Source organism: Ammospiza nelsoni, chromosome 17, assembly GCF_027579445.1.
Source record: "Ammospiza nelsoni isolate bAmmNel1 chromosome 17, bAmmNel1.pri, whole genome shotgun sequence".
Classification (NCBI taxonomy): domain Eukaryota; kingdom Metazoa; phylum Chordata; class Aves; order Passeriformes; family Passerellidae; genus Ammospiza; species Ammospiza nelsoni.
This window is the reverse complement of record NC_080649.1, coordinates 7,189,771-7,217,523: the sequence shown is the minus strand read 5'-3', so window position 1 is coordinate 7,217,523 and position 27,753 is coordinate 7,189,771. Positions and strand designations below refer to the sequence as shown.

At 41.7% G+C, this 27,753-nt stretch overlaps 1 protein-coding gene across 3 annotated transcripts; it reads left to right on the top strand.

Moving 5' to 3' along the window:
- The first annotated feature begins 216 nt into the window (after nucleotides 1-216).
- On the top strand, nucleotides 217-27,233 carry EEF2K (eukaryotic elongation factor 2 kinase). Of its 3 annotated transcripts, XM_059484469.1 has the most exons (19): nucleotides 217-309; nucleotides 4,445-4,766; nucleotides 6,583-6,633; nucleotides 8,362-8,462; nucleotides 10,044-10,104; nucleotides 10,929-10,966; nucleotides 13,127-13,298; nucleotides 14,441-14,590; nucleotides 16,077-16,209; nucleotides 16,871-16,998; nucleotides 17,385-17,586; nucleotides 17,865-17,917; nucleotides 18,656-18,733; nucleotides 19,540-19,602; nucleotides 20,867-21,001; nucleotides 22,353-22,541; nucleotides 22,920-23,044; nucleotides 23,616-23,794; nucleotides 24,415-27,233. In XM_059484469.1, the coding sequence occupies exons 2-19, from the start codon at nucleotides 4,524-4,526 to the stop codon at nucleotides 24,522-24,524; spliced, it is 2,211 nt and encodes a 736-aa protein (XP_059340452.1). In that variant the 5' UTR covers nucleotides 217-309; nucleotides 4,445-4,523; the 3' UTR covers nucleotides 24,525-27,233. The 3 variants fall into 3 exon arrangements, with proteins under 3 accessions (XP_059340452.1, XP_059340453.1, XP_059340454.1); XM_059484470.1 differs by lacking the exon at nucleotides 6,583-6,633; XM_059484471.1 differs by lacking the exon at nucleotides 19,540-19,602.
- The last annotated feature ends 520 nt before the right edge of the window (nucleotides 27,234-27,753 follow it).

Genomic DNA, 27,753 nt, shown 5'->3' with positions numbered 1-27,753 from the left:
GGGGGTTCTGCTCCGATTTTTGTCGGTTTTCTCACTGGAATAAAGCACATGGCAGGGTCCCAGCGCCGTAGGGCTGTGAGGCGGCGCGCCAGGCGCCCGCTGAGGGAGCGGGGGCGGCGCCTTGGCAGGACCGCGGGCGGTGAGGGGCGGCCCCGCTGCCCGGCTCCCGCCTCCTCCGTCCCCTCAGCGTGTCGGCTTCTCCTCCCACCGCCTGCCTTCCCTTAGCGGGGCGGCAGCTGCAGCGCGGTGCGGGGTCTGTGGGATCGCTCCGTTCCGGGTTGCACGGCGGATCTGGGCTCTCCTAAGCCGGTAGGTGCCGTCGCGGTGCGGGGCCTGGCCCGGCGGCGGTGGGAGCTGCCTGAGCGCCGCCCGCGGCGGGAAGCGCGGGAAGGGCGTTTTTAATTGCGGAAAATGACGATCGCTGGAGTGGTCAGAGCCTGCGAAAGGCCGGCGGGCAAGCTTCTGCACGGGCCCAAAAATAACCTGGTTTGTGGCATTGGGCAGCAGTGCTGTGCTCACACCTGAAGATTGGCTTTTCGTCCATTTATGTTTCCACGACAGTGCGCATAATTTGGTGCTTAGGCAGTTTAAAAGTGCCAAGTGCTGTCTGTGACCGTGGAACAGCTGCTGTGTGAGGGGCTGAGTCCGCCCTGACAGCTTGGGACGGCTCCAGGACGGTTCGCGTTCAGAGAATACTTCAAATACCTCAATGCGCATAAAGCATGGAGTTAATTAACAACGTGGGGAACTGAGCAAATGCCTGCAAAAAGTCAGCGGTAGCTAATTGTGTAGAGTATTTAAAGCCAGTTGAAATGAAAGGTCTATTAATGGCAATGAAGGATATTTTAAAGTTATCTTGGAAGTTCATTTTGTGTCCTTTTCAAGCCACGTGTTTTGGATGCTCTTACCGTAGCGTTTATTTGCTGTTTGGATGGATTTCCCTGGGAAGGGCTGTTCTTGCGCCTCGCTGCCTGCAGCTCTAAAAGCCATTGGTGTGTTTGCAGCCGTGCTGTGTTTCCTTGCACAGGGTTTTGTCTCAAATGCTTCGTATTCCGAGCTGGTGCAGTTGAACTCAGCCTTTGCTTCATGAATTTTGCATTGTTGCTCTCTAACACTCAGGCTAATAAAATAATTATCCCAGCTGTGCTTGCAGGCAAGCTGAATGGGATTTGTGCCATGGTGTTTGCAATAATGATACGCTGGAAGGGACCTGTGTTAAAGGCTTCTCATTAGAAATCTGTCTTTGGTAAGACAAGGTTTTCAAAGATGGACAGCAAGTTGAGATATCTCTGGGGTTTTTTATCTTGTTTTTTTATCACAGCTCTTACCTGGACTCACTAAACCTGTTTTCTTGCAGTGTGTGGTGCAGATGAGAATAGACATTTACTTTGCAGGTGTCCATTATTACATAGCTAGTGGGATTGTTCTGGACAAGTTTATATAGCTTTGGGTCTGTATCTCATAAGGGTGATAATACTTTTTAGGGTGCATAGTCTGTATAGTTGCTTAGGTTAAATTTTGTATCTGGAGTTTAAAAGAATGTTAATCTGAAAGGTTAAGAAAAAACCTATTTGTTACTCTTACAGGTATCCTGTTAAATGGCTTTAACTGATATGGTATTAAACCAAAAGGGATTTAGTATTATACCAGGGAGAGGTGGGTCATGGTTGCTTTAATGCTTCTCCACAAGACAAGCTGGGATTCTGTTACAGGGCAGTTCCTGCCTCCCTGTCCTGTCCTAAGGAGTTGCAGGGGGCTGTATCTGAGCTGAAACAGTGAATTAGAAGGAAATGGAGATGCTCCAGTTGTCCCCTCTTTTGCTGACTGTAGTGTTTCTATCACTCAGCCCTTTGGGATGAATTAAGGCAGGTTTAGATGCTGAGGCCACTGTAGAACCCTGGCCAAGAGTCTCACTAAACCCAGCAGTGCTTTGTAGCAACAGACACCCACAAGAAACAAGTCATGCTTTAACAGCCCTGTGATGTGAATTTTCCCTGCTGTTTATCTGTGTTCACATATTTGCATGTTGTCCTTGCCACTCACCTGCCCCTCCTGACCGTGTGGCTCTTGGAAATAAAGCCAAGAGAAGGAATACCAAAAATAAATACAGAGTAGAGCAGATTAAGAACTGTATTTTAAATTATCTGCATTTTGAATCACGTAGTACAAGGTTGATAAAAAATGGAATAAATTTTCAAAGTGGGTTGGAGTGGGTAGTTAAAATTACAGGTTGTGTGTGATAATGCAGGCTGGCAGGCTTGGTTTAGTGCAGTCTCACTCTCCTTGTTGCTTAGCCTTAGGAATGCTTCTGTAATGGATATTAAAGATTAAATTATCAAAACACAACAGCAGTAGTAACAGAAATTCCTACGTAGTACAACTTCTGTGCTATAATGCAAAAGCACAGAATATAACTCTTGGGATGAAGCTCAGGCTTTAATAAGGGTTTTTGTCAAGCAAACTGTGAGGTTTAGAGCAGTGTTTGTATAATTCAAAATGTGGTTATTGAATTCTGTTTTAAAGAGCATTTTATGTGAGGATGATTATTGGTACATACACTCCCAAAGTAAACATCACAAGTACTTTACAAGAACTATGGTTCCAAGAAAAACCAAGAGACTTTCATAAACACCATTAGCTTTAAATAGAAACTGATTTTAAATAGAAACTGTGTGGTGATATTTCATTTACACAAGTCACAGAAATCAGAATGTTTGCAGTCCCTGCTGCACAAACCCACAGTCCCTGCTGCCTCTCAAGCTGTCCTGAACCCCATGGATCTGCTGATGTGTGACAGCAGAAGGGAGTGCAGGACAGCCCAGGGTGTAATGGGGCTGTCCAGTGCTCTGGCATGTCCTGGATTAGTCACGTCCTTGAGCCACCATGTGCCAGCTGCTGGCTGTGTGTGTGACAGGCTCGGGTCACACACACCAGCACCCGGTGCACACTGGTGAGACCATCACAGTGAAAACGGCAGAGGCAGCTGAGGACGCCTTCCCCCTCCAGGTGTGTGTGCAGTGACACCTTCCAGGTGTGTGTGCAGTGACACCTTCCAGGTGTGTGTGCAGTGACACCTTCCCCCTCCAGGTGTGTGTGCAGTGACACCTTCCAGGTGTGTGTGCAGTGACACCTTCCCCTTCCAGGTGTGTGTGCAGTGACACCTTCCCCTTCCAGGTGTGTGTGCAGTGACACCTTCCCCTTCCAGGTGTGTGTGCAGTGACACCTTCCCCCCTGCCAGGTGTGTGTGAGTACAGTGACACCTTTTCCTCCCAGGTGTGTGCTGCTGCCCCTTGCCAGAACTGGCAGCTCCCCGTGCTCTTTGCTGGAGGAGCAGGTGAGCCCCCCAGAGCTGCTCCAGTGCAGTGAGGTCAGCTGGCTGACACCTGCAGCAGTGGTGTTCCAGAGCAGCTGCTGCCTGATGGAGTGCTGGAGTTGCTGCCTGAAGTGTGGGAATGCTGCCCCCATCAGAAGAGCAGTAACCAGCAAAATAATGCTGCTGGTGAAATCTGCCTCTTGTTAAGGCACTGTTTCTGTGGTGACCACTTTCTCAGTAACTGGGGAGTGAGGTCAGCAGCTATGAATACTTCTGTAGGAGTCTATTCATCTTCCTGTTTCATGCAGAAAGAAAACTGAAAATGCAAAGGGCTGAGGAATAACTGTAAAGCAAAACTGAAAACCTTGGTGTGTGGTTGTTTTATTAAACTAGCTGTATGAAAATCCCTAATTTTGCTGGGTGGGTAAAGAACTAAACAATGTGACACTTAGAAGTATCTGTTTTAAATTAAATCCTGTTGCTCAGCAAGCATCAGGGCCAAATTTTGAGTATTCTGACTAGTCCTCTATTTTGTACATGCCAGTATTTCCAGAGTATCTGTGTAAACTTCCACCTCTTCCAAGGGCTTTATTCATTCCTCCACCTCATTTTTCTGCAGTGTGCTACATTTTCAGCAACCTGTGGGTCATTGGCTGTATGTAAGCTAAAAGCCATCTTAAGTCTTGTGGATGGTGGAAATTTTTTCTGTGTTGTTCTTTACTGTCTAATTCATTTGACTGATAATTTGTGCACAATATCCTTGAGAAGACTTGTCCTGAAAAGATTTGAAAATTTGACTGTGGTGATTGAGGTAAAACTCTCTCAAGTTTCTAAAACTAGTCTTGTGAAACTCAGCATTTCATGTAAGGAAGAATAAAGACATTTGGAGGAGGAGATAACCAAGGATACCAGGTTCCTTCTTAGGATCTTCTCTGTCCTGTAGCAGTTTAAAACCAGAATGTTACTTCTCAGCAGCTCCAGCAGAGGTGTCAAAACTACATGTAGGTACTTGAGGATTACTTTTACATGGCCAGATGCAAATATATTTCTTTTCTGCCAGTGTGCTGGCATCAGTGTCATGCATTATTTGTTCTTTTAATAACAACCTTCTCCTTTTCTCCTCTCACCCAGCTTTTTGCCCCTGTTTGTATGTGCATTGGAGTGGTGTGTGTTCCAGTCCTGGCAGGAGCTGAACCAACCTCCTGCAGACATGGCAGACGAGGACCTGATTTTTCGTATGGAAGGCATTGACAATGCCAGACCAACTGCAGTGGACTCTGGGAATTATCTTGATGGTGATAGTGATGATGAAGACAATTATTTTATCTGCCCAATAACTGATGATCCAGTTTCTAACAAGTCTGCCAATACCAAAGTAGACAATTATTACAGCAGCTTAGCAAAAACTGAGCAGTACAGCTCAAGCTCTTCTCCCAGAAGCTTTAGCTTTAAGGTGAGTATTGGCTCCAGCCTTCATTAAAGTTTTGTTTTACTTAGTTGGCATGAGACATTTTCTAACTGCTTCATCTCTTGTAACTAACACTTTTCAATTAAGATACTCATCTTTTTTTTCCAGACCTGCAGTTAATTCCATTAAGCCAATAGTCTGACACTGCCATGGAATTGCTTACTGTCCCTTTCAGTTTAGTGGGGGATCTTCCTCCACTCAGTCCAGGAGAAAATTCACTGCCATTAGGATCAAACCATTTGCAATGCAGTATGTTGATTGGGAGATTCAAAAGATAATACAAGATGTATTACAAGATGCACACAAGATGGTGTAAGAAAAATTGGGGCCTGTCAGAAGATAACTTATGAATTTTGCTAGTCTGTGATATTTTTAGTTGGACAAATAAAATTGTAAATTATAAAATTGTAATGGTAAGTTTTTATGTTATAGCTCCTTCACAGGGAGCTTTTGACATGTTGACACTTTCATGCTTGGGCCTGAGGCATCACCCTGGCAGTAGCTCCTGACAGTGTGCACAAGCAGTGTCTGACCTTTTTGGGATGAGCAGCAGCTACAGCATTGCAGGGAGGTCAGAGGGGCTGTACTGGTGCTTCCTTGGCAGTGTTCCTTTTTCACTCAGCTCCCTTCACACAGATCAGGCCAGGCAATGGAGCCTCAAGTGACATCCACTCTGTAACTTACATTTCCTAAATAAACACAGTTTGTGTTTTGTTATTTGTGTTTACATGCTAAACTGGCATGTCTCTTAGATTTTCCTATATTTAATGTCTTTTATTAACACATTTCTTATTATAGATATTAACATTTATTTCATAGATACTCTAAAATCTCGGTTATGCCTAATGCATGCTTTAATTGTGAAAAAATACTGGGGATTATTTCAGTCAGATAACAGAGTGAGTAACACATTGGAAGTGAACCTGGCTTGTCTGCAGGAACATTTTTGCCAAAGCTAGTTAATAGAAACATTAAAAGGTACGTTTGCCTAAGATGAGGAGCAAAAGCTTAGTATAGAGATGGAACAGATGTTGGTGTATGCTAAACTGAGCAAGTTAAGACTTGGTAGGGAGCTTAGTCCTCATTTGTGTGTACATTTTAACATGTACTCAACACTTGCCTCTGGGTCTGCAGTACAATTTCTGACTCATGCAGTCTGAGATAAAACTGATAAGGACTTCAGAAATTGCAGTTATTTCCTCCTTCCTCAGCTGTCATTTTGCTTCTGCAGAATGTTTGTACCCATGTTTTGGTCTCTACAATGTCTAGTTTGGAACTGTAGCTCCTATTACAGATAAAATGCTTTGTGTTGAGATGTGGAGCAAGCCAGTGTCCATGTCCTGTTTAAGCTGCAGGGCTGATTTCCAGCACAGTGAAGCAGGCAGGCAGGGCTGATGGCACCCTGAACCACAGCCTGGCCTAGCAGAGTCTGCCTGCCAGACCTCAAAGCTAAAGGGATTGTGGGCCATTGGTAATGAAAGGCAGAGCCAGATAGAGAGTTAACTCTATGTTTTAAACTCTATTTTTTAAATTAACTCTCTGCTTTAACAGGACTCAGCAATGTGTAATTAGCTAGTTAATAAGCAATACTTTCCAATTAAAAAAATTACCAACTTACCTCAATAGGTTTCTTCACAGGTGTTCTAAGAAGGAACTTCAGTTGGGAATATAAATGGAAGAGTGGCTTTTAACTGGAATTTTTTGGTTTTTTTTTACTAACAAAGAGAACCAAGACTCTTTGTCAATCATTTGTCTTATCACATGTATTTTCCTGCTTTCATGTCTCTCACGGATCCTTTAGAATGACACACAACATCGTTCTAAGCATGGCTCTGTGGTTGACCATGGTCGGGTAGGTTCAAAAGAAAATGTCAACAGCATATCTAATAGATGCATTTTGATTTTTTGGTTTGGTTTTGCTGTTTTTTTTTATTTCCTTTGGTTTTTTTTTTGTTCATTATTTTATTGTTTGGGAGGACTGATTGCCTCAGCCCATAAGAGTCATCAAGTCAAAACTAGAAGAGGTACCTGTTAAATGGAATAATACCCATCCTGTGTTCTCTACCCTGAAATTTCACTGTGTGGCAGCCATATGCCTCCAGCAGGAGAAAAATTGCACTGTTAGCACCATTTCCATGAAATCCAACTGGTGTTTGTTTGAAGATTAGGATATTAGATGAGGTGTTTTGTACCAAACACCTCAAGAGATCAAGCACAAGTAATTAACTTATTTAAATTATCATCTAACATGAACACAAATCACCTTTTGGAGGGGGAATCTGCCCAAGAACATTTTGATACAGCTGATCAACCAAGCAGTTCTTGTTGCTGTCTCTCCTTATTTCTCTCATAGGTATTTAAGTATGCAAATTCTCAGGTCCATATGAGCTGTCATTGCATGACCTGAGGCAACTTCATTTTCTTATGAAACATGTAAAAAATCTTTCTCAACAAGTCCTTTAAAGTAATTTTCTTTGATGTAGTATTGTTTTCATTCTGTGTTATTGTCAGAAAGGGGTGCATTTAAATTGTTTGCAAGGTATACATGGTTAAAGCTGAAATTCAGAATAAACATGAACATTTAAAGCTTAGCTGCTTCAAAACCTTCCTTGATGCCATTGCTGATGCAAATTTTAAGTCTATTTTTAATAAAAAGGACTAATTTTAATTCCTGAAGATAAAAAACAAATTAATCACAAAATTTAAAAAGTTACTGTTTCTGCACACTTGGAGTTCAGTCAGACAGGCAGTAATAATATCTCAGAGCTCAATACTTCTTTATTGGCAGGGTGCAGAGTGCTTTTTCTCCTGCTCACTTTGCAGAAGGCATTTAGCACATCACAGGGTCATATCTCCAGTTTTCTTGGAAGTATACAATATAAGAGAGGGAGAACAAAATGTTAAGAATAAAGCATCCAAATTGGCTGGTAGAGAGAGACTGTACTCCAGAAAACTCTTTGATATTTTCCTCTTGACTTGGTGAACATTGAAATAGCTACTTGTCTGGAATTGTTATAATAATCAATTTTTACAACATTCTAATTTCTTCTTTCTCATACTGAGCACAGTCTGGGACCCTGGGGTTCACATAACTTCTTACTTTATCCATACTGATTTTATCTTCAATGCACTTTTTTATACTTACTCTTATGCATGCAAAACCAGCATATGCTGCTACATATGAAAAGCTAAAAATCAAAGCAGAAAAAGTGAATTAATATCATCTGGGTGTGCCTTGCTGCCATTTGCAGAGCATGTTAGAGATATCTGCAAATTACCACAGGTTTTGTAAATTGTATCTGGTATAGACAGTGCCAGCTCTGTTCTCAGTAACTTTACAGTGATGCAAATTGAACTGAAATTTATGCTTGATATATCTGAACTGAGTTTCATTATAATTTAAATTATTAAAATGTCAGAGTTGTCTTTGCTACTACTTGGTCCCTGCTCTGAGCAGTGCTTTGGGGGCTTGTGTGGTTGCACATCTCCATTGCATTGAGATCCTGATGTGCTCTAGTAAGCGCTGGTTTTGTGAGCTGCTGCTGATTATAAATAAAGTGCCAATCTGTACCTTCTTCAGGAAACCTGGAAACATGCTATTGAGAAAGCCAAGCACATGCCTGATCCCTGGGCAGAATTTCATCTGGAGGACGTTGAGACGGAGCACGCCACTCGTTACAGGTCTGTGGGTCTCCTGCTTTGGGTGCTGATGTTCAGTAGGACTGCTGGTTTGTGCAAGGGCTGAGTCTGTAAATATCTGACTGAAGAAATTCAGACAGAATATCTGGCTGAAGAGCTTTCATGATGCCCAAAGTGAGTGGGTCTTAACTCAATCTCCCAGGAAAACATAAATACTGCACATCATCAAAAATAAACCTTTCAGCAAACCATTGTCCCACTTTCTCTTCCATTTAAGGAGTATCTAGGACTTCCACTGTGTAGACAGGAAACAAGGCTGAAAAGTATTTTCTGGTTGATTTTTTAATGCCATAAATGTAATCTAATAAGGAAATTAGTCCCAACTAAGAGGAAGCTTTCTTTCCCAAACTATTTAAAATAAGTATGCAAAATACCCCCCCACAACTTTCCCAAAATAGCAGTTTCAATTTTGCTACTCCATGCAGTAATGTTGCCACAAATGTGGCTGGAATTTAAATCCTTATAAAGCCCAGAATAGCTCAGTGTGGTCTACGTGCTAAAAGGGAGTTTGGCCCTGGAACTGGATTCAGTGCTTTAACATGGGCTTTGCCAAAATATTTACTGTACTGACACAGGTTTCTGGGAGGAAGGGTTAGGGGTTAGAGGCCACTTAATCCCCACTTAGCATCAGTGTTTGGGGAGCCTCCCCTTCCAACCCCATACCAGTCATGCAGTGCTGCTCTTCCCCATAGACTGCATCCGTCCTTGGTCAGCCACACAGTCCTGAAATAGTTTGCATATTTTAAAATACAAATTAGTGATAATTTAGTTTAGGGTTACTCAATATCCTGTTAAAAAGAGATACCTCTGATACTCTTGTTTTTACCTCTTTCTTTGCTGCAAACTGGGGTGTATATACAGATAATGTATAAGTGAGAATCTGGGGAGTCTGCATGCATGAATTCCTCTGTGCAGGTTGGGGGAACCAGGCTGGAAACAATCATGTGTTGATGACTCAGCTGCTGTGGTTCCCAGTTTGGCTTTCACTGTGTTGGGAGTTCAGGGGGTGGGGAGGAGCCACAGTTGTACTCTTTGTATTGTCACAGGGTTGTGCAGGGACTTGCTCCTCCCTCAGTGCAGTGTTGGGCAGTTCCTGGCCCCACTGTGTCTCACAGCTGGTGCTGCTCACATTCTTCACAGCCCCAAGGCAAATATCCAGCCAGAACCAGGCTTATGCAAGCTCAGGGTTGGGAGAGACAACCTGTCCAGTGTGTAGAGCTTGGTGAGGCCCTTTCTGCCCCCAGTGTGCTGCCCAGGCATCACAGAAGGGGTTTAACTTCAAAGCAGATACAGCCTGATCTGTAGTGTTACAGAAGTTCAGGCTCTGCTTTAGAGTCTGTTCATTGACAGCAGTGTTCAGTGTCTCTTCAAAGAGCTAAATGTGTTTCTCCTTGCCTGCCCAAAATGAGGAGGGCCAGAGTGTAGTGGCAAGACTGGAAGCTTTTGTGTGGGAGTGGCAGCAGCACTTTCCAGAGTCAGTTACAGATAAGGAAGTATTGGTGCTGGAAATGAGAGGATTTGGGTTCCCTTTGCATTCTTCTGAAATATCTCCTGATTTTGCAGGTACAATGCTGTTACTGGGGACTGGGTTGAAGATGAAGTCCTTATCAAGATGGCTTCTCAAGTAAGATCACACTGTCCTTCATGTTTACTAACAGCAAGTTTGTCATTTCCTTTCTGTTCCTTAGTAGTGGCAGCAACATGTTTTCCTTATAGAAATTTTGGAGTCTCAGTGTACTTCTTTTCACCAACCTCTTTTTCTTTGTATCCTTCTCTCCAGAATAGAGTAGAAAATGGAGTCAGACCTTCCCTGTCAGCAGCACGAGGCATTTGTTCCATTCCCAGTGATTTCCCTTCCATGTCACCCCTCCCATTTCCTTCTGGCATAATTTCCCTGCCTGGCAGCAGTCCTGCTATTTTGTGCTCCCAAATAATTTCTGTTGTTAGAATGAAAACCAACTGAATTTTCTGTATGTGAGGGTAGCAGGCACTGTCCTTTCCCAGTTAAGTCCTGGGGTAGGTTGTGTGTTGGGGTTGCCTTGCTCTGTGTTGCTGGCTGTCTGGCATCTGGGGAGATGATGCTCTTGTTGGCACATCTTCTACAAAAGTCTAAATGCAGAGAGCTTGAGGTCTGTGAAGCTTCTTTAGGCAGTCACATAGAGCTGAATCCCAGCTGGGGAGAGAATTTAAATAGTTTATTTAAAAGACATAGCATTTCTTCTCTATGGGATATTGGTAGGGAGAGTTTATCCAAATACCTTTTCCCTAGATACCTGCTTACCCTACCAATGGTTTTCACTTTTCCTTGAGGAAATATTTCTGTAGAGCCTGTTTGAAAACTGCTTTCTGCATGGTATAAAGGGAAAGTCATGGTTGTGTCTCTTACTGAGTAGAAATGAACTTTGTGGAAATGGCAATGCTGGGTTTTTGTTCTTTTCTTTTCCCCAGCCTTTTGGCCGTGGAGCAATGCGAGAGTGTTTCAGAACGTGAGTATCTGCCCACTTCATCTTTGTTGGCCTCCTTGCAGTATTTTTTTCTGTGGTGACTGGAATTTCACTTAAATGTAGTGGAAATTGTGTAAAGCTCTAGTCCTTTCTAAAAGGCTTTGCTGTGGGGTTTTTCCCAGTTTGTGTGACTCCACCTGCAGGGAGTGGGGTTCAGAGAGGAGAATGTCCTCTGAATGTTGTACTTCAGCCATCCCTGGGAGGCAAAATATTCATGAAAGTATAGTAACAGCCACTTAATTTCTGCGTTCCTTGTGTGCTAAAATATCTTAAAATTTGATGTGAGGTCATAGGTGTGTGCTGCCTGGAGACGAACTTGAGGCCTATAGTTAGGCACAGAAAAGAGAAAGAATGAATGTCTGGTTGGTGCAGTCTCAACTGGAAAAGCCTCCATTGGTAAAGAAGGTTATCCTCCTAGAGCTTGCTTTGCATCTCATATACCAGTATCATGTTCTGAGTAAGGCAGAACTTGAAGACTAACAGTTGTGCTTCCCAGAAAGATAAAGTGTGGGGGAAGACTGAGGAGGAACTTTTCCTTCCTTGGAGAGTGTTATCAAATGTTATTGTGGGGATCAGCATCCAGCTATAAATTGGTGTGTGCTAAGAGATTACCCCACCCCTTCCAAGCTCTGGAAATAAATGTATCCTGGAAAATGTCAGGGAGTGTGTGTTTAAAAACATTCCCCCTTCTTCCCACATGTGGAATCCAGAGAAACTGCACTTCATGTGTGATTTCAGCTCTAGAAAGATAGAAACTCCTGAAAGAATGAAATACAATGTTTTGAACTTGAGCAAAAAAGAAGAAAAGTAACTCCACACTGCTCCAGTTTGGCTTTGGCATTTCAGTATCAGTTCATGCTGGTGGCTCTGTTCCTGCAAACCCAGCTGGATACAGTGGTGAATGAAGCCTAGGAAATAACAAATCTCAGCCTGCTGACATTGCTTTCAGTTCTTGTTATTAACCAAACTCCCCATTATACAATATTTTGAGTAATGCCATAAACAGAAATTTGTTAGCAGTTTTGCCTTAACCTCTGGTACTAAAAAAGCATAACTTGAATGTCAGCTTCCTACTGCTGGGTTTCCCATGTGTGTCAGTGGTACAGGGATATTTCCCATCTGGAGCTCTCTCCTAGATTTTTGTAATTCTGCAAGTTTTAGTTAAGACAGCTGCCCATGGCCCAATGAACCATTGTGAGGATATTGACTTTAGAAAAGCATGAGCTGGCTTGTTTTATGGAGAGGAGTGAGTTCCTTGAAGAACTGGGAAGATTTGGGATCTGGCTGAAATTCTTACCTCATTTCTTTGTTGATTCTTTCCAAGGCCTCTGTTGCTGTGACTGTGTGCCCATCCCTGTGGGAGGGCAGGCACCATGAATTTGCTTTGCCTGTAGAGTGTCCCCTCTACCAGGACCTCTGCTTCAAGTTCTTGGCAGGGAGAGGAAGAAGAACAAGGGGGAAGGGTTGAGTGTTTGGGTGCTGCTACTAATTAAAGCACCTGCCTAATGCATTTGTTGGCAGCCAGCAGATCCTTTCTTATCAAAGTTTTCCTGTGCTACACGCTGCCACACCCCCTGCCTCAGCCCCCCTGCTTTGGAGGGATCCGTGGATTAAAGATTTGCATATCAACAAAAGGGAAAAGCTGCATCGTGACAACTGTCAGGTGCAGTTTTCCTTCTGGGAGTATGTGGGTTACGGAACAGTCACTGCTGTGTGTTGAGAAGCAGCAGATTGCTTTTGTCCAAGGAGAGGTTTCTCAGTTCATGTTTGAAAGGCCACTCCCTGGTAATTTCTACATAAAATAATTGTTGACATTAGAACAGGTTATTGACGAGGCACCAACCCTTCATACTCCAGGTTGGAGAGGAACAGGAAGGGAAAGGGATTGAAAAAAGGAGAAAGTTCAGAGCACAAGTAGCTGCAGCTAAACCAAACAGTTTGGCACATCCCAGCCATTCCCATGGGATGTTTCCTTTTCCCTTCTCCCTTTCCTGTGCTTCACATTTCAGGTGAAATACCTGGTAAATGAGTGAGGGTAATGCTCATCTTGGAGCCTGGCTCTGTCCATGCAGACAAGGAAATGGGAAAAATTGAATTAAAATCCTTGGGGTTCCTTTCACCAACAATTGATTTGTCTTTCAGAAAAAAGCTGTCCAACTTCTTACACACTCAGAACTGGAAAGGTGCCTATAATTATGTTGCCAAGCAATACATAGAGAGTGTGAGCAGGGATGTTTATTTTGAGGATGTCCGACTGCAGATGGAAGCAAAACTCTGGGGAGAAGAGTACAACCGGCACAAGCCACCGAAACAGGTGCATTCAAAGATCTTGCTAAGCAAAAATGCAGTGTTGTTCTTCTGTTGGGGTAGTTTTCAGACATAATTTAGAGGGAATTGTTTGTTCACACTCCATCACATTTAAATGCTTGGATAGATTCTTTTGCCCTTCTGTGTTTTCTGTTAAACTATAGCTGATTTTGAGTGGAGTAAATACAGAAATTGCTTTATATTTCCAAGACTAGGGGCTGTGTGTTTGTGAATGTCTGACTGTCCTTAGCTGTTGACTGAAATCCAAAATAATTTTATCTTTGTATTGCTCTCTTTGATGTGTGCCCAGCTGCTTTTGTGATAACCAGAGATGTTATAGGTTTTTTTGCCAGCAGCAGTCTCAGCAAGCGCTTAACTGTTAGTGCTCCAGGAGGGTAGATGCTTAAATCTTCTACACCAACCCAAACATGTAACTAGCAATGATTTTTGAAAAGAGCTGGAAGCCTGCTGGAAGCCTTAGCAATTTTAATGGCCAAAATTAGTGATTTTGATATGGGGGATATTTGCATTACCTCCCCTATGAGGAGCTGTTACTACTATGCTGTTACTACCTGGCTCCTAACGGCAAGGTGAGGTCTACAGTGAAGCACACAGAGAGGAATTTACAAATCTAGAAGTTTTAAATGTCATTTTGGAGAAAGTATATAAGTAGAGTGAGAGTCGTGATAGTTTCTGCTTTAGGAATGTGTGTGGTACAGAGGGAGAAGGTGAGGCAGGATACAGAGATAACTGAACAGTAGATACCCTCAGCCCTTCTCTGAAAACGCATTTCTTTGAGTTGTGCAGTAGTGATTGTATGTTTTCCTCTCTGGGTGCAAACTCTTAGCAGAGTACTCTTAAGGTACCCACAAGATAAAATAGAAAGAAAGCCAGCACTTGCTAAGAATTTTTTCAGAGGGGTTTGTTGCAGATGTGAGCTGTTTTGAAGTGACTGCTTTTAATTTATGGAATTCCTCCAATAACTCGAGAAGCACATGACTCTTACCTCACCTCCTTTTTAAACAGAAGGATCTTTGCAATTGTTCAGATTCTTGCATTGGGAAAGTTTTCACAGCTGGAGGATTCACACACACTTTGATCTGAGGACAGAATGCTGTTAGTCACTGTTTATCTTCTTTCCCTCCCCAGGTGGATATAGTGCAGACCTGTATTATAGAAATGAAGAACAGGCCTGGAAAGCCTCTCTTTCATCTGGAACATTACATTGAGGGCAAATACATCAAATACAACTCAAATTCTGGATTTGTGCGAGACGACAACATTCGTCTAACTCCACAAGTGAGGCTTTGTTTAATGCTTTCCATGGAGTCTGCTGCAGAGAATTTCTGGGCTCTCTCCAGAGGTCTTGCATTACTGCCAAGAAAGGAAACTGCAGGCTCTGCAGTACAATGCCAGATTAATTTCTCTATTTGCAGTTTGTCTGCCCCTTACTTGGGGCCTGCTCTTTCAGGCTCTGAGTGTTTCTTTATTGGATTTCATTTGATTACAGTTGAGTTGAACAGGGTTAATATTTGGAAACCTTAAGCCCTTTAACTCTGATTATAACTGCAGCCATCAGAATGTTTCAAACTTTCTTCATATTGAGGCAGTGAAGAGATCTCTCATGTACTATGTACTGTGTAGTCCTTTGGTTCCTCACGTAATACCCAAGAGGTGGCTGGTATCCAACTCATGTAAATAAATCTAGTCCATTTGCAAATATAAATGTCAGTTTTTCTAGCTGCAGCCTCTGAATAGCTGAATGTGAGATTGCATATAGCAATACAAGGACAGATTTCAAGTGATTCTTGATTCTTGTAAAATAAATTTTAAATATTATTGAAAAATGTATAGTGGTCAGCATAAAAAAGAGGTATTTTACTGGGCCTTGGGAGCTTTGTTCTTTACATTTTTTCCCACTCTTTTTAAGGTATTTGTCATGAGGCTTAATGTAAGCAGAGAATTTGTGTTCTGGGCTGTCATTTGTGCACTGAATCAGTGCTGTGCTTTCACAGGTTGGGAACAAAATGTTCCCTGGTATTTGCAGCAGTTAAAATGTTTGTCTATCACCACCAGTCACCTCCTCCAGACCTGGCAACACTTTTTTGGAGGCCTTCCCAGAAGATTCCTAATATCTCAGCTTTATTCTAAAGAGAAGGGCTTTTTGTAACTGATTCTTGAAATGTGTTTTTTCAAGAGCACAAATGTATATTTCATTATCTGATACACAAATGTAGACACAGGGGGATCACTCAAAGGGGAAGAAGAATTTGTCTGGATGCTCAAATTTATTTATGGGCTCTTTCTCCAAACTGTGGCAAAGCTAATGCTTGTTGGCAGAAGGAAGCAGTGTCCCAGAGATGCAGAGCTTGCACATTCACAGGCACAGCCAGGATGTTTATACAGAAGTTATTCTGCACTGGATTCAGAGCCCGCTGTTTTTCTCTCCGCCAGCCAGCTCCCCACTACCTAAGGTGAAGACTATAGTGGAAAACAATCTCTAGTACAAAAATGAGGAATTAAGGAATCTCCTTTCTCCTGCCTGTGCCCACTGCTGCTTTTCACTTTGCCTTTTTATCCTCTGCAAGTTGGAGCAGGTTGGAGAGACAGGATAATACATGCTTTTGGTCTCTTGCTGCTTCCATAATGATATTTATACCAGTTATATTTCACTGATAGGTTTATCAGACATCTTTTCCCATTTATCAGAGTGTTGTAATATGTGTTGCTGTTTCCAGTAGATGAAGGGAGAGTGTTCTCAGATATCTTGTATAATTCTTTCCAGGCCTTCAGTCACTTCACCTTTGAGCGCTCGGGACACCAGCTCATTGTTGTTGATATCCAGGGAGTTGGAGATCTTTACACAGACCCTCAGATCCATACAGAGAGTGGTACAGATTTTGGAGATGGCAACCTAGGTAAAAATCAATGGTTCTGTTTCACTAAGGGGTGCTTCTCTTTTCTTCCCAGCTCTGCTGAGTAACCACTGCACTGGGTGAGCTGACACATTTCTGGGGGTGTCAGCTGGGGAAGTCCTGTTGTAAGGAGTCCTGTACAGGTCAGCTGTCATATAAGGGCAGTTTTAAAATGAGAGCTAATCTTGGCTCTTGTCTCCTGGCCTGCTCCTAAACAAGTAATGTAATTAAGTAGTTTTTACATTGTGAGAACAATAATCACAGCCTTTGATTTCCTTGCCACATTGCAGGAGTGGATACAGCTGAATGCAGAGATAGGCACTGTGTATTTTTGAAGTTCCAAGTGTCTATATGTGAAGTTGTTTGTAGGACACTACGAGATTTTTAAGCAGGATTAAATTTAGGCACATTTCTCAGTGATGGATTAGGTTTTTGTTATATCTTGTTCATACATAGCTTTCCAAGATTTTTCTCACTTCTTTCACTCTCTCGTGCAGAGAGAGTAAAAAGCTCCTACAGGTGTTGAAATGGGAGTGGGTTAGGTGGCTACGAAGCATTCTCTCTCTTGGTTTTTTAGGAAAAGCTTTGGGACTTTCAGCTTTAGTAAGTAAATTGTAATATAAAATTTGACTAAACCCTTCCTTAACTTTTTTTAATGCCTTAGGTGTTCGAGGTATGGCCTTGTTCTTTCATTCTCATTTCTGCAACAACATCTGCAAAAGCATGGGGCTTGCACCATTTGATCTTTCATCCAAAGAGAAAGATGCCTTGGATTATAATAAAAAATTGCTTGTAAGTGTTTGATGAAAAAGTTTAATTAACAGGGAACCTTGAAATCAGTGCATATTTGGGACCAAGTAGATCTGAGAATGCTGAAATAATTTATAAATTTTGGATCTCACAAACCTGATTTGATGCTTGTTGCAAACTGATCTCAGTTTCAGTGGATTTTCATGGCAGTGGGACTTGATGTAACACTTGGAATGAAACTCAGTCCTAAATAAGTAAAAATGTCAGGGTTTGATGTTTTGCTGCAGTGTAGAACTTTGCAAAGCAAATACTCCTGGATACCTGTGCATATTTATAGAGGACTGCTAATAAACATTCACACTGGCTTGTATAGCACGCTTAGAGTTCACAGAAGGATTATTGACAGGACTTTCCCGTTATTTCCCCAGGAATCTGCTCAGACAATTCTCCGTGGCACAGAGGAGCGGTGCGGCAGCCGCCGGGTGCGGACGGTGTCCGGGAGCCGCCCCCCGCTGCTCTTCCGCCTGTCGGAAACCTCCGGGGATGAGAGCTTGAGTGATGTGGCGTTTGACTCCCTGCCCTGCTCGCCCTCCTCGGCAACCCCTCACAGCCACAAGGTGGAAATGCTGAGTGAGTGAGCCTCTCATACATCACCTCTGCGGGTTCCTGAACGCTGGACTTGTCTTACCTTGGTTTTGTCTTTGTTTTTAAGCACAGCAGCATTGATTTAGTCCAGAACAGTTTCTAGTGCTCCTCTTTGAGCAGAAATAAAACCGAACATATTTCCATGTAGATAATTAATGCAAAGATGCTTCTGTGAAAAAAACAGCAATAAAATGAGGATACCTAGGGCTTTTTCTCAAGCATGTTATCCTTGTAAGAACAGCAAGTATTTTTTTTTCTCCTAGATTGGCCTGTGTTCAGTGAAGTAGACAACTTGGATCAGCTTGACAACAAAAGGGTGAGTGTCTTTCCAACAGAAAATGAGGCTGCAGTTGCCTAATAAAATGTCTCTTTATAGAACTTCTCAAAGGTTTTGTTCAGTAAAAGCACATAAAGGTACCTGCCTATTTCTCTTGTTGCAGATCATGTTACCTCTGCATTTGCTGTTTCTAGTAAAGGAAGAGCATTTTATCTTAATATTTTAGTATTCATTATTTTGCCACCAGAAATTCATTTGCATCTGGTGCATTTTAATGGATACTTAAAGCATGTGCCTGTTCCCCTGCCTGCATATTGTGTCTTGGGTGCTTGTCCCAGCTGCTGTGGTATTAAAGCTAAAGAATCCCTATGGATTAGGTCTCTGCAAATATTGGTACCATGGAATGTTAGAGAACCTTGCCTGAGGAGGTGCAGGAAGTTTGCAATGGGCATTTTCCAGTGCTGGGCCTTGGTGCCAGGGGCTGTCACTTACTGGTTTATCACTGAAGCTGAAAACTATATTTAGTGGATTCTTGATTTGATAAAATATGAAAGTCCTTGATTTGTTTTAATGTATGTAAGGGAGAAGACAGTCTTACACTACTTTATGTATCATTAAGTCCTGCTCCTTCTAACAGAGGTAGGAGGAGTATTTTCATCCAGTCTAACCATCCAGTATTTTTCATTTAAAGAGCAAACCATTTGCCCTGTGAGAAATGTCAAGCTGAGGTTCTTAGAAAGTACAATGCTAATGCTGATCTTTTCTTGACTTCTGTAGGATTTTGAAAATGGTGGAGACAGTGGGTATCCCAGTGAAAAGAGAAGTGAGACAGAAGATCTGGATCATAGAGAGAGGGTAAGAACCTGACTGGTATAGCAGAGTTGGTATAGCCCATTCTTACTTAAACTGCTTTTGTAGGAGAATCTTCTTTTTTATCCTTCCTGATCTAGATCTGATCCTGATCTAGACTCTGAAAACAGAGGAAACAAAGAAATTCCCCCACGTTGCAAAATTACTTATTCATATTGGGAATGACATTCTTACAGGAAAAAGATGATTTGTAATAATTAGCTTAATTTCAAATATTGTGTTTGATTAGATGTTGTTGTGTGGGTTTTTTAAGTATTACATATTGCATTTAGGATGTATAACCATCTTCTTGCCATGTGGAATACATAAATATCTGCTTTCAGACTCATTTACTTTCTCTACTTTGTATGGATTGAAATACTACAGAACGTAATGTTGTTGTCAGGAACCTATGGAATTTCAGAATTCCTGGGGGTTAGTTGCTTACTCCTCTAAAATTTTTAAATAAATGGTTTTTGACCTGGAGATCTTTACAAGATATTTAATTAGAAGACAGGAAAGAGAATACTGCTTCTGGAGATACCCCTCCTTATGTCACCTCCTTTGGCAAGGTATTTGTCATGGCATCTCCTGCTTATGGGATTAAAGCCCATGTGTGCCAAGTTCTTTATCATTTTGGTATGTCTTAATATATTGTGATATGACTGATAGAAAAGGATCCAGTGGAAACAGTTTTGGTCTTTATAAATTCACTGTCACTATTCATTGTGGAAGTAGGAGTAGTCTAGAGGCATGACTGGCACACATCAGTTGCTGCAAATTGAATGATGCAAATCTCTACATCAACGTAGGGCCATTCAAACAACAACCGGAGGCAGGAGTCTGATGAAGACAGTTTGGGAAGCTCTGCAAGGGTAAATAAAGCAGAAATGTTCACAGACTGAGTTTGCTGCTCTGCTTGTCCTTTGTTCCACTTACCTGCCACCTAACCACATCACTGAACCAGATGTTGGTTCCCCTTCCTTTTCAGCTACAGAAATTTATTAATATCAACTTACCACTCTATTACTTCCTTTTATGTTTTGTCTTTGTTTTCTTGTGAAAGAGGTACTGTGAAACAAATTGTCACCTCTGTAGCTGACCTCTGTCATAAATTCAGGATTATGCATGGGTTTCTCACTTTAAAAAAACTTACAGCTCTGTGAATTTATTTTCTGCCTAGCTAAATTATATTTCCTTTCTGCACTTTAGTTTTGGAATTCTGTCCTGTATGTAGTTGTTCTGTAGTTGAAATCATATCCTGTATGATTTCTTAAAAACATGCAGTGTTTGAAACAGATACACAGTGAAGAGAGCTGCTGTCACCTGAGTTAGGAAAGACCAGACCTTGTATGCTTTTAGAAAATACAACTTCTGTGATAATTTGTCTTGGTTATAAACTTAAACAAATAACTACTGTGAAAGGAAAGAAAAAGCAGAGCTTTGACAACAATTAATAATTTATTTAGATACAATTTTCAGAATTTCCTTTTAATTATTATATATTCCTATTTCAGAAAATTGAAACAGCTTTAACAGACTGAAGTTCTGTGCCAGCAGCCCTTCCTGTTGTGTTTTCTCTGTGTACCTGCAAAGGCCTTAATTGTGATAGGATTGTTTTCAGCTACTGTTTCCCACCGATCTGTTATGTTCGAAAATTTCTTCATTTGGCTTGCTCTTCATGAGAAATGCCAGTGCATGTATCTGCCTGTAATCTTCTGCATGGTTACATATCATTTTTCTAGAGTTCTAGAATGCAAGCTGCATTTAAAGTGTTGGGAACTGAATTTCTGGGCAGAAAAATATGGGTTTCTTCTTTTTTGTGCATGGATAACTTCAGTGCTTGTAGTGTGACTGTTCAGTTGCTTATTTGTGTAACTAACTTCTGATTCAGAACTTTGAGATGATACTTCAAAGTGATGATGTTCAGATTAGAAATAGAGGGGTTTACTCCATTTCTTTAATGAGGAGTAATAACCAATTATTCAGCTACTAACATGACTTTTGAAAGCTGTGTTTTGAAATACAGTATTTACTACTAAGTAACAGTATTAATAGAGGCTTTGATTCCTGGATGGTAATTCATATGGATGGGAATTTTAATTTTGAATATAAATAATCGTGTATTTTGTATTTCAGGTCAGTGTGGAGAAGTGGAATCTTTACAACTCTTCCAGAGTCCACATCCACAGACCGTCCTGTGTTGCCCAAGAAATTCAGAGGCTCAATGCACTGGAACTTGAAAAGAAAATTGGGAAGTCAGTCCTTGGAAAGGTGGGATGGGTCTGCTGATACTGTTTTATCCAACAAGGAATATCTTGTATTTATTACTTACATAGAGGTGTTGCCCTGCTTGCATGTATTTGTGCAGTTAAAAAAAACACATCTATACCTTTCTGTCACCTACCCATGTTTTATAAGGGGCATCAGAGTTCAGGAACCCATTAATTCCATCTGCTTTTGGCCTTGCAACATCTGGGCTCCTTTGGGAAGAACCCTGCTGTTGTTAATCTGCATTTCCAGAGGCATCACATAGGAAGGACACAGTGGGATGGGTGTGCTGTGCCTGACCCACATACCTTGCACATAGGCAAAGCTGAGCTCCTGAAAACGGGGAGCATGGACTGACTCTTTTTACTCCAGACTGTTCCAGATAATTCAAATGTGAATTAAGTTTGGGGTTATGTATGGCCTTAAACCCACTCCTAAAACAGGATGTAAATCTAAGTGAATATCCTGGAAGCCTTACATTTTCTCAAACCTTTTGATGTTGGAAGAAACCTGTTTTTCACAGAATCTTTTAGGTTGGAAAAGACCTCTAATATCATCAAGTCCAGCCTCTGTCCAATGACCGCCTTGTCAGCCAGACCATAACACTAAGTGCTCTGACTAGTTCTTTCTTGGAAATGGAAAGAAACATTCTGGAGCTGTGATTCCACCACTTCCCTGGGCAGTCCATTCCAATGTTTAACAGCCCTTCCTGTGGAGAAATCTTCTTGATGTCCAACCTGAACCTCCCCTGGTGCAGCTCGAAGCTGTGTCCTCTCATCCTGTCACCAGCTGCTTGGGAGAAGTTGCTGATCCCCATCTTGCTGGAATCTCCTTTCAGATAATTGTAGAGTCCTAAGGTTTCCCCTGAGCCTCCTCTTACTCCAGGACTTAGCTCTAAAACCTGGTAAAGTATGAGCAGAGGGCTTTTGAAGGATCAGATTCCCACCTCATGCTGTGTCAGATTTGAAGGGTCAGATCCCTCATGCTGTGTCAGATTTGAAGGGTCAGATCCCTCATGCTGTGTCAGATTTGAAGGGTCAGATCCCTCATGCTGTGTCAGATTTGAAGGATCAGATCCCTCATGCTGTGTCAGATTTGAAGGGTCCGATCCCTACCTCATGCTGTGTCAGATTTGAAGGGTCCGATCCCTACCTCATGCTGTGTCAGATTTGAAGGGTCAGATCCCTCATGCTGTATCAGATTTGAAGGATCAGATCCCTCATGCTGTGTCAGATTTGAAGGGTCAGATCCCTACCTCATGCTGTGTCAGATTTGAAGGGTCAGATCCCTCATGCTGTGTCAGATTTGAAGGGTCAGATCCCTCATGCTGTCTCTCCTGTGCCATTGTGTGCAGGTGCACCTGGCCATGGTTCGCTACCACGAAGGCGGGCGCTTCTGTGAGAAGGAGCAGGAGTGGGATCGGGAGTCAGCCCTGTTCCACCTGGAGCACGCTGCTGACTGTGGGGAGCTGGAAGCCATCGTTGGGTTGGGCCTCATGTGCTCACAGCTGCCACATCACATTCTGTCTGAGGTCACTCTCAAGGTATGGGAGATGCCAAAAAGCAGAATTGTGGTCCATTGTAAAAATATCACAAAGAATAGCAGGAAATGGAGATGACACAAAAACCATAGTTAGGTGTTCTGTAGCCTCTTCAGAGAAAATAGATTACTTTGTAATTAAGGATTTGGACAAAGCAGCAAAAAAAAAAAAAAAAGCTGCCTTTTTCTGGTTTTGCCAGCAAATTACTGCATGCCTTTGGGAAGCTTTTGAAGCCACCTCTACTGTTCAGCTGCTTTGTTTCTTGTGGCTGTGCCAATTTCTCAGACATACTAAATACTTGCTGACTTTGAGAAACTGCATTTAATGGTAAAGGGATGGTTTTAGAGGCATGCATTTTAAAGGTTTTGTTTTTTTTACTAGGATACAAAGGAGAACAGAAATAAAGGATTTAATTACTTGCTGAGAGCAGCAGAAGCTGGAGACCGGCCTTCCATGATTCTGGTAGCAAGAGCCTATGACACAGGTGTAAATCTTGGTGCAGACAGGTACTGTGCATGGCTAAGTAGATTAACTTGGTGGTACTTCCCTGAGGCAAGGCTGGGGCAATGATTTTTCTGCTTTTGTATTTTAGCATGTCTTTGTTATTTATGTGAGTTTTCTGTTTTGCACAACAGTGATACTCTTTAAATTTCCCACTGTCAAATAACATTAAACTTCTAATTGAACTTCACTGAGAATTCTCAGTGTGCAAAATAACTGATTTTAAAGTATTTATGAAACAAGACTCTGCAACTTGAGGTTTTTTCTAAATTGGTTGCTCTCACAAATGTAAATGCCAAAACCATACAGCTGATAATGAAGCTCAGACTCTGGAGTTCAGGAAAACACTTCAGTCTGATACTTTCTCCTGTAATTCCTGCATAAAGTGACCCCAGCTTCATTTTGCTGTGGTCACCTAATGTCATAGTGCAGTTAGGGAGTCTCCATGAGAACATTTGCTTTCTTGGAGAGCATTAAGGCTCTGAAAAGCCAGTACAAAATTGGATGCTGAATCTCCAATGCCAAGTACATTTGTTTCTTAAGGGAGCCATCATCAGAAATTATTTTTGCCTTCAGGGCCCAGGATTGGAAGGAGGCACTTCACTGGTACAACGCCGCGCTGAACATGACCGACTACGACGAGGGAGGTGAATATGATGGCACTCAGGATGAGCCCCGGTACCTGCTCCTGGCCAGGGAGGCAGAGATGTTAATGATGGGAGGGTTCAAGCTGGATAAGGATCCCCAGAGGTCAGGTGAGGCCTTGTTTCTGTTATCTGTAGTCTTGCTTTTCCTTCCCTTCTCCCTCAGCATGTGCCCCAAAAATAGATTTCTTGCTTCGGCTGTTACAAAACATAGAGAGGGTCAATACCTTCAGATTTGATTGTGCTCAAGGATGATAACAGTGAAAGAAGAGATCTTGGCAGCAATGGGGTAGTGGGTGGTGCCAGGTCCAATCTGTGGCACACTGAGTCACTGCCAGGCACCTTCACTCCCTCTGAGGTTGCTCTTCTGGGTCACTCCCCTGAGCTGCAGGTTGCTGCTTGTAGTTTGAGCTACACCCATGATTCCCAGGCCCTACACAACATTCTCTTAGTTGCTGTGTAACCTGTAGAGTCCTGGGGGGCTCCTACAGGCTGGTCCTGTTTGCAGTCCTTCCAGATAGACTGCTGGGGAGCCACCAGCAGCCAGCTGTATAACTTGAAGAGCAGAGGCCAGGTTCCCAGCTGCTGTAACTCTGACACTGTTAAAACACACCCCTACATCTGGCCCTGCAGTTTGACCTCCATTTCTCCCTTTGTCCTTTATTTGCTTCAGGCTAAAGCCATATTCCTTCTTTACTCTGTCAACATAACTGATGCTGTTTCCTCTCTAGGTGAGCTTTACACAGAAGCAGCAGAAGCAGCCATGGAAGCCATGAAGGGCAGACTGGCAAATCAGTACTATCAAAAAGCAGAAGAGGCTTGGGCAATGATGGAAGAATGACACTGAAATTCAGCACTTCTTGTATATAAATTTGTTATAGACTTGCTGCATTTGCAGCTACAAAGATGTATTTTTATGTGATGTTACCAGGTTGGTTTTTTTTCATATTTTAGTTTTATAATTTTTTTTGAGGGTAGAAATCTAAATGTAAGTAGTATGTAGGGTGCCATAGCATACTTCTGTTTGTGTTTTAAAGTTGTAATACACACACACTTGAACGTTTTATACTTTTTTTTACTGTTAGAACTGAGTGGCCTAGTTTTTTGTCAAAAGAAAACGAGGCCTTATTGTTTAGGTTTTACATGTCCTGTTTTTTACACAGCAAATGATCCGTTTGTTTACATTTTTCTTCTCCTCCCCACATACAGAAAAACATTCTCCTAAATTGTCAGCATTTCTTGATCGTTTTTGGTGTATCTCACCAAATTTGCACATGAACGTAAATTTTCTGTTTGTGGATGCAGCTACTGATGTTAACAAGTAGTCCCATTCTATTTTGCTGACATTGTTGGACACTTATTCTCAAATTAATTTCAGGTGGAATCCTTGGTTTGGTGAAGGGTAGGAGAGATGATTCAGATTGGCAGTGAGGATTTTCAGGGTGGAATGTTTTATTCATTACCAGCATTGCATATTACACCATTAGAAAATCATTTATGTTCCTGATGAGGTGAGGCATCCAGCTACCTCTCTCATTTTCACATTTTGCACCATATAAAATTTTGTTTGTATAAAAATCTACTGATCTTATATCTCTCCAATAATGTACAGTAGCAAGATTTGTAATATATGGGTAATTTGAAGTTAGTTTTATAGTGGCATCTCAAATCTCAGTGAAGCTAGATCATCTCACTTAAAATGAGAACACGTTTTCCACCATTTCCAGATGGATGTTTGAAGAGGTTAGGAGATGTTGATTCACCTATTTCTATGTACAGAAAACAATTTATATGGTTTAAGTATATTTTAAATGGTATTTTATCTGCAAATACTATTTAGAGAAGAGTTTTTGGTTAGAAAGGGAAAACAGTATTACCCCAAAACACTTGAATTTGTGTTCTCTGCCTAATCCTAATCAGTGAGGGGAGGACAAATACCTGGTGGAGGTTGAATTATCATTGCATAGAGATAAGTTTCTTCAAATCCAGTCTTTTATTCCCAAGCTGCTGTGCCATCTGTGTGGATAGTACAGAAGCTGTTCCTGTTCCTTGGTTGTGGTTGACAGTCATTTTGCAGGAGATTTAAGATGGAGGCTTTTGCCTCCTTGGCCTGGCAGTCTCCTGAGGTGTAAATTGATGTGCACAAGGGGCAGCTCCTGTGAAGTGCTGAATGACCTGTGATGCTCACCACTTCAGCCAGGCAGGTGTAAAGCTAAGCAAGCCATGAGATGATGCAGAATTGATTAGGATTTCTCTCATGCAGAGACAAGGAATATTAATTTCTTGTAAAATGCAGAAGCTGTTCAGGGAACAGAAATCAGTTCTTCCTTTCCTGTGCAAGTGCCTGTCACTGGAATCAAATTATGCTCCCATTTTCTCTTTTTCATGGCAAGTGGATCTTGAATTGCTGTTTAGACATTATCCAAGGGTGATGTCAGTAACAACTGCCACTGTCTGAAAGAGGTGAGCTCCTGGTGGTTAAGGGAGAATTTGAATCCTTTCTAGGAGGGAAGGGAAAGTGACCCTTGGTTATTGTGCTTCTGGCTGGTGCTGTAACCACCAGGCAGCTGTAGCTGTGAGCAGCCTTGCAACACATGGGAGCACCTTCTTGCTGTAGATTGCAGAGGTTGTGGGAAAGCAGTGCCCATGGCCTTTTTCTTTTGTTTTGAGAGTGAGGGCAAAGTTCTTCACTCATTAATGGAGGAGTTTCTCATTTCTAGATCTCATCTGGTCTTAGGTAATGAGGCACTAAAATGACCAGATTTTTGGACCTAATATTTTTGTACATGCTGAAATACAACCAGAGAACTGCAATTCAGATGAATGTTTTCAGTGCCTATCCAAAGGTCTGCCTCAGATGCCTGAAGCCTCTCTGGGATGTGGCCTTTTTTTGCTATTTCAGTTCATAGCATAAAGGTATCAGCTGTCAATGAAAGGTGAAGCCCCTCACCTCTGAAGACAGTTGCATGGTCTATTTTGTGCAGAACCTATAGAGTGTGGGAACTATAAATCAGACACAAGTATTTGTTTCCCTCATAAGGTGGTGATGCCAAATCTTTGAGATTTTCCTTGAGGAGGAAGCATGTGTGACAACACCACTAACCATGTAGGGAGGAGATTGAAAGTGTCCAAAATGTGCATGCAAAGGATGTAGTGTGTAATTATTGACACTTTTTGGTGTAGTTTAATTTGCTGAATTCAGTAGATGCTAAAGTTGCTGACATCTCTGTGTAGATCTGGTATATAAATGTGCACACAATGCAGTGCAAAATTAATTAATTTTTTATTTGCAAATATTAATTTTGGTGATGAAGACTACCTTCTGTCCTAAGGTGTATCAGATGATTTAGCATACAATAAATGGGACTGTCAATAATATGAAAATGGAAATTGTTTACAGAAATATTCACACTTTATTCTGTGACATTCTTTTGAAGGCAAAAACTGTATATTTTAAAGACTTTTGCAATGATATTGCTTTATGCTGTATTTTTAATCTATTCACAATGAATAAATAAAAATCTGTATTTTTTAAAAACGTGAAAATAAATCTGAGGCTCAGCCTGCCAGAATTTACCTGGGTTCAGTGTTTCCAGATGTCAGTGGGAATATTTCTTGAGTAAGGATAGTGAGATGGAAGACTTTGTATGTCAGACCAGCAAATACTGCTTGCCTGCATCACTTAGTCCTCTCATTCACTTTTCTGGGTTCATTCTGGCTAGTAAATAAAATTGTTCTTTTTGTCACTTTTCTCAGTCGAGTTTTACTCATTGCTTGTGAGCATTTGCTTTTATTTGTTTGGGTTTTTCTTTATAAATTGCCAAAATTCAACCCTATTATTGCAAGCTTCCAGAAATCCTCTTTGTTGTTTGCATTATTCCATTCCCAATTTCATTCCCTTTCAACAGTCAGAAGTAACTAACTGGGAGGAAATTATTAGATGTGCAACAACAAAATCTGTTTTCCTCCAGAAAACAAAATGGTTGATGTGTTCTCTGATTTTGCATTTGATTACATATGTAGTGTCTGTAATGGAGGATAAAATGTAAGGACAGGAAGGCTCATTTGCA

Coding starts and splice junctions, on each gene's coding strand:
- EEF2K (XM_059484469.1), top strand. CDS start 4,524: ATGGCAGACGAGGACCTGATTTTTCGTATGGAAGGCATTGACAATGCC. Junction 6,634..8,361: donor CTGTGGTTGACCATGGTCGG/GTAGGTTCAAAA, acceptor TACCTTCTTCAG/GAAACCTGGAAACATGCTAT. Junction 13,299..14,440: donor GGCACAAGCCACCGAAACAG/GTGCATTCAAAG, acceptor TTCCCTCCCCAG/GTGGATATAGTGCAGACCTG.